Genomic DNA, 12095 nt, shown 5'->3' with positions numbered 1-12095 from the left:
CCCCACAGCTCAGGGGAGGGCGGTTGCCTGGGGCTGCCGCTCACGTTTGCTCTCCCGGCCGACTCGCCCGGGACCCGCCCTTCCACCCCGGCCGCCCCCGAGGCTGACAGAGACGAACTCTTCGCGGCAGCAGTGGCGCGAACCGGCTGACCGCGGCCTCACCAGGGCGGGGCGGCGGGGACTTCGCTGGCGGGTCCCACCACCGGCCCAGGTCGGCGTGGGAGGGGAGGACCCCTCGCTGACGTTTTTTGGTTGGTGTCTCCGCCCGCTCCCCCCGGCCGCTGAAAGTCAGCGAGTAAAACAGCGGCCGGCTGCGGCGGGGAAGGGGCCACGTTAAACTTAGGGTTAGAAAAACTGGGGCCCCCCCCCGCGCCGCCGTTCGAGCCCGCCCTGCAGCGGATCTTATATACCCTCCACCGTCCTGCCCTCGCGCATGGATTGGCTAGCGAGAGTCTCCTCTGTTTCCATTGGCTTGGCGGGCCGCAGAGGGGAAACGGTATCGCTCGCGGGAGATTGGAAATGCCTGACTCCGCCCACAAGCAAACCACGTGGCTTAAGAGTCTCTTTTCTGTCTCTCGCCTAGCCCAGTTCTAGCAGCAGTGCTATGTAAAGTGGCCCGCTTATAGTGTTCTTATCTCACCTGCTCCATAGTCACAAAAGTCACATGGCCAGGAAACCCGTTCTGTTCTCCTCCCAATTACCCCCACAAAACCCACACACTCCAATGGCCCCACATCGCTACGGCCAGAGAGGCTATTGTCTCTTCAACATAGGCATCAAATCCACCTGGCCAGAGTTCTCTCTTCTACCTATTTTAGGGAGAATTTTCCCTAATGAGGCAGGCGCTTGGGCTGACCTTAGTTCCAACCAAAGGAAAACAAAGTGGATCTCTTTATTTTGTGGTCATAACGCAAAAGAAAGGAGTTTCTCGTCTGTAAATATCTCTCTTCCAACTAGGTCTCGCTAGAAAAATAATCTACCAAATATGTGCATAATAACATTGCAATGGCCTGTGTCCCTCATTTATTTCCTGCTCAATATTACATTTTAGTAATGGAAATGTCTGTTAGAAAGTGTGGGGATATTACACTTATACATACATTCAGTAATAATGGGATAAGATTTAAAAAGCCGTTGTTGTAAAATTGTCACTTTCATCTACTTCACTTGTTTTCCGCACTGTTGTGTCCTTGTGTAAAGAACTCTCTCACTAGAAATCCAGAACATTTTATACATATTCATAAAGATATATTCTAGAACAAGCACACCCAGAGTCATGATTTTTATTAGTCTTTCACCAAATACTACAGGCATAGGCCTCCTAGAGTTTTGAGGTTACTATAATTTGAGGTTCTTTTCTTTCCCACAACACTTTCAGTTAGATCCTTTTAAAAACAACTGGATTTCAGAAGCATTTTCTATGCACTATGTTAGGCCCAATTTCCCTGTACTCTGCCATGGTAATCCACATTTGCTGGAAGGCAGAGAGGGAGGAGAGGATGGAGCCCCCCATCCAAACAGAGAACTTCCTGTCAGGGGGAGCCATGACCTTCACCTCAGTGTCACTGGGGACCATGCGGTTTAACTCTTTGGTTACACGCTCAGCCAGGCCAGGGAAGAGGCTGGAACCACCAGACAGGATTATGTTGGAGTAAAAGTTGGTCCTCAGGTCAATGTCACACTTCATGATGGTGTTGAAGCAGAGCTTGTCAATCCCTGGGGCCTCTATGCCAATATTAGATGGGCAGAAAAGGGTCTCAGGGCAGCGGAACCTTTGATTTTGGACTTTAATAACCTGCCCATCAGGCAGCCTGTAAGATTTCTCTACTTCCCTTGGATTCTTAGCCATCTCCTCTTCTGGATACAGACACACATAACACATGTTCTCCTTCATGTCTCGTACAATCTCCCTTTCAGCTGTACTGACCAGGGAGACACCACTCTCTTTAAGGATCCTCATCAGGTAGTCTGTAAGGTCACGGCCAGCCAGGTCAAGCCGGAGAACGGCATGGGACAAGCAGTAGCCCTCAAAGATAGGTACAGTGTGGGTAACGCCATCACCAGAGTCCATCACACAGCCCGTGGTAAGGCCTGATGCATAGAGTGCCAGTACGGCCTGGATGGCCACATAAAGGGCTGGTACCTCAAAGCGCTCAAAGAGAACCTTTGTCATATGTTCTCGATTGACCAGTGGGTTGAGCGGTGCCTCGGTGAACAGTGCTGGCCGCTCACTTGCCTTCATCTTCAGGTCATGGTCATAGACATTCTTCCACACAGCCTCCATGTCCGCCCAAGATGTGACAATCCCATGTTCCACTGGGTACCTACATGTGGTTCAAACAGATGAAAAACAAAGGCAACATTTTCCTAACAAAATCACCATGCCCATAACCCCAGCATTCACCATTTATCAGGTTCACCTTGTCTGGTGATTCCCAAGTATAGCATTTCATGAAGTGTACTGTATATAAAACTCTTAAGTCACAAGTGTTTACTTGAAAAATAAAATGAATAATGGCCTGTGCTCAAGAAAGTTGGTGATTGCCTCGTAGAGCTGCTGAACATCCTTAACTCTCAGCACACCTAAGAAGGGATATAGCACGTTGCAGGATTAGGACCTACATTTTAAAAAGTATGTAAACATGATTTTTAAAATATTACTGAAAAGTCCAATATGAATCTTTTACAATTTATTAATTTCACTATTGATAATATATGTTTATTAAACATTATTGTGGGAGTATTTCTTCTGCCAGACCTCAAAAATTCATCCAGTAGATTAGTAGCTAGAAGATTTACCTTACTCTCTGATAACACTCAACAAGTATAGAGAGTGTAAAGCAGGGTGGCCAACCTGAGGCTGAGAAGGAGCCAGAATTTACCAGTGTACATTGCCAAAGAGCCACATTAATACGTCAGCAGCTCCCCAGCAGCTCCCCCACCCACTCCCAGCATCTGTCACCCACCAGCAGCCCTGCCAATCACGCCTCCTCCTCCTTCCCTTCACCTCCCGATCAGCTGTTTCGTGGCATGCAGGAGACTCTGCGGGGGAGAGGGGAGGAGTGAGGGCATGGCAGGCTCAGGGGAGGGGGCAGGACCTGTGGCAGAGCCAGGGGTTGAGCAGTGAGCACCCCCCGGCACATTGGAAAGTTGGCGTCTGTAGCTCCAGCCCCGGAGTCGATGCCTAGACAAGGAGCCGCATATTAACTTCTGAAGAGCCGCATGTGACTCCGGAGCCACAGGTTGGCCACCCCGGTGTAAAAGGTAGAGAAAGATGATTAAAGATTCTTGGAAGTCCCAGACATTAGCCTTGTCTTCACTAGAGAAATCTTGCAAAAAATCACCATCAGTGTTGGGAGCCTTAACATACAATGGGTGCTGGCAGTGTTTTAAGTACCAAGTTGATTAATTCTGATCTGGACAGGGCTAGATAACTAGGTGTTTAAAACACCGCTGGTGGCAGTGGTCTATGGTAGTTCTCCCAACATTGCTAATGCCAGTGGAGCATTAGCTGTGATAGGCAGAAACTGAAGACCAGATTCTCTGTTGGTCTGCATCCTGTGCAGTCATTTACACCAGAGCTTAGTGAATAGAAAGTGGGTACAAAATGCTACTATTCTGATTTAGTAGAATTTTACACCTATTATGCGCTCCTTTTGAACTGGCACAAGTTGCAGTGCAGGGATAATCTGGCCCTACATAGTGCTTGGTGTTAACACTGAAAGGAAGCAGTTTGTAGCTCTCTAAAGTTGTTTCAGGCTGGCTAGCTGGAGACACAAGAAGGGCTGGTCTATGCAGAAATTTGCCACATAATAATGTTATGCTCTGGGTGAAGCCTTGTTATGGGTTGAGTTAAAAACTCATTGAGATTGATAAATGTGAACACTCCCTTCACTTAAGATAGTGATAAGAGTCATTTAAGAGGCCACACCTAAAACAAAGCCTAATAGTGTCTGCCCAGAAACTAGCACCATGTAGGCAAAGGGTTCAACTGGGTATTGTGTGTATTGCATGTGGTTGTGTGAGAGAACAAACAGACCATGTCTACATTACTGAGACTATAGCAGCATAACCCTGTAGTGTAGACTCAGAAGAAAGCCAAGGAAAGTGTGGGCCCCTTACTGAATGAGGGAGGCAACCTAGTGACAGAGGATGTGGAAAAAGCTAATGTACTCAATGCTTTTTTTGCCTCTGTCTTCACGAACAAGGTCAGCTCCCAGACTGCTGCGCTGGGCATCACAAAATGGGGAAGAGATGGCCAGCCCTCTGTGGAGATAGAGGTGGTTAGGGACTATTTAGAAAAGCTGGACGTGCACAAGTCCATGGGGCCGGACGAGTTGCATCCGAGAGTGCTGAAGGAATTGGCGGCTGTGATTGCAGAGCCATTGGCCATTATCTTTGAAAACTCGTGGCGAACGGGGGAAGTCCCGGATGACTGGAAAAAGGCTAATGTAGTGCCAATCTTTAAAAAAGGGAAGAAGGAGGATCCTGGGAACTACAGGCCAGTCAGCCTCACCTCAGTCCCTGGAAAAATCATGGAGCAGGTCCTCAAAGAATCAATCCTGAAGCACTTGCATGAGAGGAAAGTGATCAGAAACAGCCAGCATGGATTCACCAAGGGAAGGTCATGCCTGACTAATCTAATCGCCTTTTATGATGAGATTACTGGTCCTGTGGATGAAGGGAAAGCAGTGGATGTATTGTTTCTTGACTTTAGCAAAGCTTTTGACACGGTCTCCCACAGTATTCTTGTCAGCAAGTTAAGGAAGTATGGGCTGGATGAATGCACTATAAGGTGGGTAGAAAGCTGGCTAGATTGTCGGGCTCAACGGGTAGTGATCAATGGCTCCATGTCTAGTTGGCAGCCGGTGTAAAGTGGAGTGCCCCAGGGGTTGGTCCTGGGGCCGGTTTTGTTCAATATCTTCATAAATGATCTGGAGGATGGTGTAGATTGCACTCTCAGCAAATTTGCGGATGATACTAAACTGGGAGGAGTGGTAGATACGCTGGAGGGGAGGGATAGGATACAGAAGAACCTAGACAAATTGGAGGATTGGGCCAAAAGAAATCTGATGAGGTTCAATAAGGATAAGTGCAGGGTCCTGCACTTAGGACGGAAGAATCCAATGCACCGCTACAAACTACAGGCCGAATGGGTAGGCAGCAGTTCTGCGGAAAAGGACCTAGGGGTGACAGTGGACGAGAAGCTGGATATGAGTCAGCAATGTGCCCTTGTTGCCAAGAAGGCCAATGGCATTTTGGGATGTATAAGTAGGGGCATAGCGAGCAGATCGAGGGACGTGATCGTTCCCCTCTATTCGACATTGGTGAGGCCTCATCTGGAGTACTGTGTCCAGTTTTGGGCCCCACACTACAAGAAGGATGTGGATAAATTGGAGAGAGTCCAGCGAAGGGCAACAAAAATGATTAGGGGTCTGGAACACATGACTTATGAGGAGAGGCTGAGGGAGCTGGGATTGTTTAGTCTGCAGAAGAGAAGAATGAGGGGGGATCTGATAGCTGCTTTCAACTACCTGAAAGGGGGTTCCAAAGAGGATGGCTCTAGACTGTTCTCAATGGTAGCAGATGACAGAACGAGGAGTAATGGTCTCAAGTTGCAGTGGGGGAGGTTTAGATTGGATATTAGGAAAAACTTTTTCACTAAGAGGGTGGTGAAACACTGGAATGCGTTACCTAGGGAGGTGGTAAAATCTCCTTCCTTAGAGGTTTTTAAGGTCAGGCTTGACAAAGCCCTGGCTGGGATGATTTAACTGGGAATTGGTCCTGCTTCGAGCAGGGGGTTGGACTAGATGACCTTCTGGGGTCCCTTCCAACCCTGATATTCTATGATTCTATGTGTGTGTGTGTTGTATCCAAAAAAAATGTCTGTGGAGTATCTAGTTTAGCACTTTACACTCACATTTGCTAATCTGAACTAATTGGTAAGCTAGTCTAGACAAGCCCTGAGAGATCTATGTATTTGTTTTCCCTTTTTCTGTCTCCTTTTTTACTCTTTGTTGTGTACAATTTTCCAGTCTCTTCTTCTTTTCATTCTCTCCAGTTTTTCTTTTTCTTCTTTTAGTGCTTCCTTTTCTCCACCAGATCCCTTGAATTCCTCTTTTCCTAACCCAGAGCTTTTCCTATTCCCTCCTCTAATTCCTCTCCCTGCTACTACTCCCTACACAACCTTCCCACCTATTTGTAGGTGCATTGTCAATCATTAGCTTTATCTACATCAAAGAAAAGCACCATTATATTTTATAGTGGTTCCTGTGGAACTGCTGTAAATTGTAATGGTGCGGTGTGTCCACAAACTAGCCATCTTGGCTAATATAAAACTGTTCAGCATGTCACACCACTCTTTCCAATCATTGTACTTCTAATGTAAAATGGGTGCAATGTTTCCAGCACAGGTCCCTAAAGCAGTGTTTTGTAGGAGTTATCCACAACTGGAGAAGTGCTATACCATTTAAAAGAAAACTGGAACTGTATAATTCAGTGTATTTCAATATACAAAGTAGCACATGCTTTATGGAAGCTTCTCTATTTTTTTTAAAGAAGAAAACCCCGAAAACTGCATGCATGACACCTTATTAAACAGAAAACTCTAATGTGTAAAAATAATAGATGCTTCAGTAATTTATCACAGGAATGTAGTTTGAAATACAAGAGACACTGTACATTGCAACTGCTAAAGAGATTACAAGAGCAGTAGCATATTATTGTGTGTAGCTGCAGTCTAGGCCTATGAAAAGGTGCAGCTGCAATTACAGCATTTTCTGTCTACATTAGCACTGCAGTGGGGCAGGGTGATGCAGGATACAATGGTGCTCGGGAAGGACAACTGCAGCAGTGCACTCCTGCAACTGCTTTTGTGTGTCGACATGAGGTATGTTTCAAGGATAATAGGCCCTCCTCAGGCCCTACGCTACCAGCACTCCCAGCTACCTTCGAACTAGATACAATTAACTTAGGCTTGAATAGAGACTGGAAATGGTTGATTCATTATAAAAAGTAACCTATTTCCCCTTGTTTATTCCTCCCCCCCCCCCCCCCCACTGTTCCTCAGACGTTCTTGTTAAACCCTGGATTTGTGCTGGAAATGGCCCACCTTGATTATCATACACATTGTAAGGAGAGCGATCACTTTAGATAAGCTATTACCAACAGGAGAGTGGGTGCGGGGAGAGAAAACCTTTTGTAGTGATAAACACCCATTTTTTCATGGTCTGTGTGTATAAAAACATCTTCTGTATTTTCCATAGTATGCATCCGATGAAGTGAGCTGTAGCTCATGAAAGCTTATGCTCAAATAAATTGGTTAGTCTCTAAGGTGCCACAAGTACTCCTTTTCTTTTTGCAAATACAGACTAACATGGCTGTTACTCTGAAAGGTGTTCGTAATGTCTCTTTTATACCCAAATGCACTAACATAGCTACATGGCAGATGAAATTGTTTTGCACACCTCCCCATGCCCTTTGGAAACCTTCACACCAGCTGCAAAAGTTCATAAAGATGTAGCAGTCAAACTGCACAGAATTTTAGATGCATCTTTCTCTGTCTCTACCCTCTCTTTCTTTGTTTCTGTGGCCCCCTTCCCTTCTTTTCCACACTTTCAGCCTCCTCTGTTAGTCTCTATTCTTTCTTCCTTGTTTTGCTCTCCCTCCCACTTTTTGACCTTGTTTGGCCTTGTCTCGTGTTTACCTTTGGGATGCTTGTATCAGTCTGTGCAGAGCAAAAGCCAATAGCAACAGCCTTTCATTTGGAAAAGGCCCTGCAGGTTCTTCAACAGTTTCCTTCTGCAGCCCCTTCCATGATCAAACATCTAAGTGACTAGTACAGAGGAAAACTCTTCCTCCTGTACCAAACTCTCTCCATGAGGAGAGGCCTCCAAAAAAGACTGCTGTCTGAGGCAATGCTCCTTCCTTGTTCAGATGCCAGCCTTCCTGTCCCAGCTCACCCTGCATCCACCTAACTGCTGCTTCACAACATTCCTCCCACAAGGCTAATGGTACCTGATGAGCAGGGATAGCTCCTCCTCCCTCCTCAGTACCTGATGGACACATTCTTCATTAAAGCAACCTGCCTCTCCACCTTGGGCAGGGGCCCCTGTTATCTCCTTTCCTACCTAGTACCCAATGAAGAGGACCCCCCCCACTTGGCCTGCTCCCCACCCACTTTCCATCTTTCCATGTCCCCCTCTTTAGACCAGGTGAAGAGAACCCACTCCTTCACCTGCTCTCCTCATTTCCCCAGGCCTAGCCCCCACCATTCTCTGATACCTGATGGAGAGGATCCCACGCTTGGCTTGTGCCTCATCCCCAATATAGAGGTCCTTCTGGCCTGCCCCCAGCATCACAGCCTTGGCTTTAGGCCGGCCTGTTATGTTGCTGTAGGTGAAACGTGGTTCCTTGTCCCCAGCTATGCCTGCCTTGATCAGGCCCGAGCCATTGTCTATAACCACAGCCGGTAACAGATCCCCCATCCCAGGATGTGGCTTTCCACCTGCCACTTCCCGCACAGGCCACTGGGGAGTGGTGAGGGCCAGCAACTTCCCCTTCATGTGATAATCCCCTCCTATTATGACAGAGGCACATACAGGAGTAGTGCCCTGGTTGCTAAGACACCCCCTCAGCTCTTATCAAGCTAAGAAAAGTCCAACTGTTCACTACCTGCATGGGAAACTCCCTGATTGCTGGAGGAGCTGGCTTGGAGCCCCATGATTTAACTTGCTACCTGTCACTGTAGTAGCTGTGTGTGTGGTTTTTGGAGGGGGGTGAGGGAGTGAGAGAACCTGGATTTGTGCAGGAAATGGCCCACCTTGATTATCATACACATTGTGAAGAGAGTGGTCACTTTGGATGGGCTATTACCAGCAGGAGAGTGAGTTTGTGTGGGGGGGCGGAGGGTGAGAAAACCTGGATTTGTGCTGGAAATGGCCCAACTTGATAATCACTTTAGATAAGCTATTACCAGCAGGACAGTAGGGCGGGAGGAGGTATTGTTTCATGGTCTCTGTGTGTATATAATGTCTTCTGCAGTTTCCACGGTATGCATCCGATGAAGTGAGCTGTAGCTCATGAAAGCTCATGCTCAAATAAATTGGTTAGTCTCTAAGGTGCCACAAGTACTCCTTTTCTTTTTGCGAATACAGTCTAACACGGCTGTTACTCTGAAACCTGTAGTAGCTGAGTGCCTCATTGCCTTCCATATGAAAACTAATAGCAATAACAACATTCCTGGGGCTTCCTCTTTTTTAGGATAAAATATTTGATTGGGGTAGGGTTTTTCTTTTTTAAATTTGATTAATATACTTTAAAAATAATTAGAATAATCTGCTAGGGAGGCCCAAGATCTGCAAGTTGCCACTGGGAATTGATGGTGTTAATTCTGGTGGTGGGACTTTTCCCTCTCAGTCAGTAATGAAATCTTCTAACACACCTTTAGGGCAGGCAGCACCTTGAGACTGGCAAGCCTGCCATAATCATGTGGTCAGACCCAAGCTTTGCTCTGGACAATGGTGGGGAATCTCTCCTTATTCTGTTGCTTGAAAGGGAGGCTGGACAGATCCACAGAGTACTGAATTAGTTCTCTGGCTTTCCAATACACAAGTTTCAGTAGATACCTATTTTGCTTTTGCCTAAGACAGGTCCTAGCAGCTTAATTTAATATATGGGATATGAGGTCTTGATGATTTGAGGTCATTAAAGAGTGCAAGACACTTTTTTGTAAGAGTCAAGCTGTTAACCATTGTGTCCAAGACAAATTCCAACTCAGGCAATTGTATTTTGCAGTCTAGGTTCCCAAAATAGTTTTAATTGGGCACAGTCTTCTTTACTTTCTCTAAACTGAGTGGTATTGTTAAATAGTGGCTGAATTTCATTCCAAAGATGTTAACATTTCTGAGGTGAATGAAGTGAGTCATATATATATATATATATATGTATATATATAGTTTGCCTGTCAATTTGTTAAATTTGTAAAGAGATTTGTTATTCTTTGGGATTAAAGACACCGTAGGTATATGTTATTGCTAATATAAATACAACATTTACTTTTCTTCTTATAGCTCTTTTCAGCTTTTTATGAGAAATTTTACCCTCTTCAGTGTTGCTATAATGTTCTTTTTTCTTGGTCCTACAAATTAAGGCCAGGATTTTGTAACTGGGTCTGTGTAGGTGGCTATTGGGGTCCAGCCACGTGCATCCAATTGTAGGATCAGAGCCATAACTTCCACTATTTACTATCACAATGCTGCATTGTTTAGATACAAACATCAGTGGGGGACTGTTTGCTTTCTGATTTCAAAAAATCCTGCTTTTACTGTCCTTGTTTTTTAAATTAACAGAAATATTTGGCAGGTTTCAGAGTGATAGCTGTGTTAGTCTGTATCAGCAAAAATAACGAGGAGTCCTTGTGGCACCTTAGAGACTAACAAATTTATCTATTTATTTATTTTAAATATTTGACTGATTTTTGGTTAAGTTATTTTAACAACATTTAAATTTTAGTCCAAAACTGAGCTCCCTTTAATACTACAGTACTAAACGAATATTGAGTCACTTAATCTACAGGAATAATAGTTTATTAGAATTCAGATATTAATTTTAATACACTCTAGTTGTTGAAGGAATATCTTCCACCAACCATCCAATCTATAAAAGGAAAAAATAAACATAAATGGTGGTATGCCAGTGGGGGGGGGGAGAAGCATGTGTGTGACTCAAAATAAAGTCAAACTATATGTATCATGCTTAACTACTTAGGAACACAAAGTTGATCACGAAATTAAAGCTCCTCCCACCAGCACTGTGTATCTGTTTCAAACAGGTAGCCTTTGAAAATGCCAAAAAGGAACATTATGTCCTTCTTGAGCCCTGCCCTTGGTCTTTGCACCAAGCACTGGAGAGAGTAGATTGACGCTTGGGGCTGGGTAGGTGTCAAAAGGGGGCGACTGCGGCTTAGCCACAGGCCCAAGGGAAAAGGAAAAGGAGTACTAGTGGCACCTTAGAGACTAACCAATTTATCTGAGCATGAGCTTTCGTGAGCTACAGCTCACTTCATCGGACGCATTCAGTGGAATCCACGAAAGCTTATGCTCAAATAAATTGGTTAGTCTCTAAGGTGCCACAAGGACTCCTTTTCTTTTTGCAAATACAGACTAACACGGCTGCTACTCTGAGGCCCGATGTGAACGTTGTAGGCGCTCCTATGCGGCTCTGCCTGCTCTACAGTCCCCAGAGCAGGGCACGAGTCAGGCTGCGGAGGGACACACGAGGCAGACCCGTTTACGGAGGGAACCCGCAGTTATTATACACGCTCCCCAGGGTCATGCGTACTGCGGGGCGGTGCTGCGCACGCCGCGGAGGCGGGGGGTATGGGATACATACCGTACGCAGCCCTCACCCGCGAGGGGGTGCGCTGCGCTGCGCCTGCCCCGGGCCTGGGGGGCGCCTGGAGTGGGGGCTCTGTTGTGCACGTGACGCCCGGGAAAGTCGCGTGGGGGGAGGGGAGGCATAAATTGATGCCTACTCAGCGGCGAATCGATTAATTGTATCCTCGGCGGTGGGTGCTGCCCAATGATGTGTTGCAGTCCTCGGTGCCGGCCCTGCTGGGCGCTAGGGTGCCATGCCTGATGGGTGGGTGGAATGCGGTGCTCGGAGCAGAGGGGCCGGTCCATAGTCACGGGGGGGGGCCGTGCATGCTCCAGAAGCGCAGTCGCGTGGAGCCCCGTTGCGGTGGCCCGGGGAGAGCTCCCCCCCCCCCCCCAAACTGTTGTCACTGTGGTGTTTCAAGCAATTTTTGCGTCAGTCTAACCCATGTTTGTGTTAGGCGCTCCACTGAGTGCCTGGAGACCTGGTCAGATGCAAGTGTCGTCCACCTGAATCTAGGCAGGGGTTGCTTCTCCGGAAAATGGCGCTAACGTTGTAAAGGTCCTGCACGTTGCAACTCTTATTAGAACACTCAGGGTCCTCCAGCACATTCATAAAAGAGACAGTTTCAAAACTGTTCAGCAGGCAAGTTTCCGTAGTGTAGTGGTTATCACGTTCGCCTAACACGCGAAAGGTCCCCGGTTCGAAACCGGGCGGAAACA

At 46.6% G+C, this 12095-nt stretch overlaps 1 protein-coding gene and 1 non-coding gene across 4 annotated transcripts; one reads left to right on the top strand and one right to left on the bottom strand.

Annotated features, from left to right (window-relative positions):
- Nucleotides 1-1405: 1405 nt before the first annotated feature.
- On the bottom strand, nt 1406-8486 carry ACTRT3 (actin related protein T3). 3 transcript variants are annotated; one of them, XM_077826017.1, is made up of 3 exons: nt 8284-8486; nt 1920-2324; nt 1406-1733 (listed from the first exon to the last, which is right to left on the bottom strand). In XM_077826017.1, exons 1-3 carry the CDS (start codon nt 8484-8486, stop codon nt 1406-1408), a joined length of 936 nt encoding a protein of 311 aa, XP_077682143.1. The 3 variants fall into 3 exon arrangements, with proteins under 3 accessions (XP_077682143.1, XP_077682142.1, XP_077682141.1); XM_077826016.1 differs by having other exon boundaries at nt 1406-2164; nt 2276-2324; XM_077826015.1 differs by having other exon boundaries at nt 1406-2324.
- A 3536-nt stretch (nt 8487-12022) lies between these two features.
- TRNAV-AAC (transfer RNA valine (anticodon AAC)) lies at nt 12023-12095 on the top strand. Its single transcript has one exon. It is a non-coding gene; the product is annotated as a tRNA-Val (tRNA).

Source organism: Eretmochelys imbricata, chromosome 9, assembly GCF_965152235.1.
Source record: "Eretmochelys imbricata isolate rEreImb1 chromosome 9, rEreImb1.hap1, whole genome shotgun sequence".
In the NCBI taxonomy this organism is placed as follows: domain Eukaryota; kingdom Metazoa; phylum Chordata; order Testudines; family Cheloniidae; genus Eretmochelys; species Eretmochelys imbricata.
Note: the sequence above shows the minus strand (reverse complement) of the source record. Positions and strands in the feature narration are given on the sequence as shown.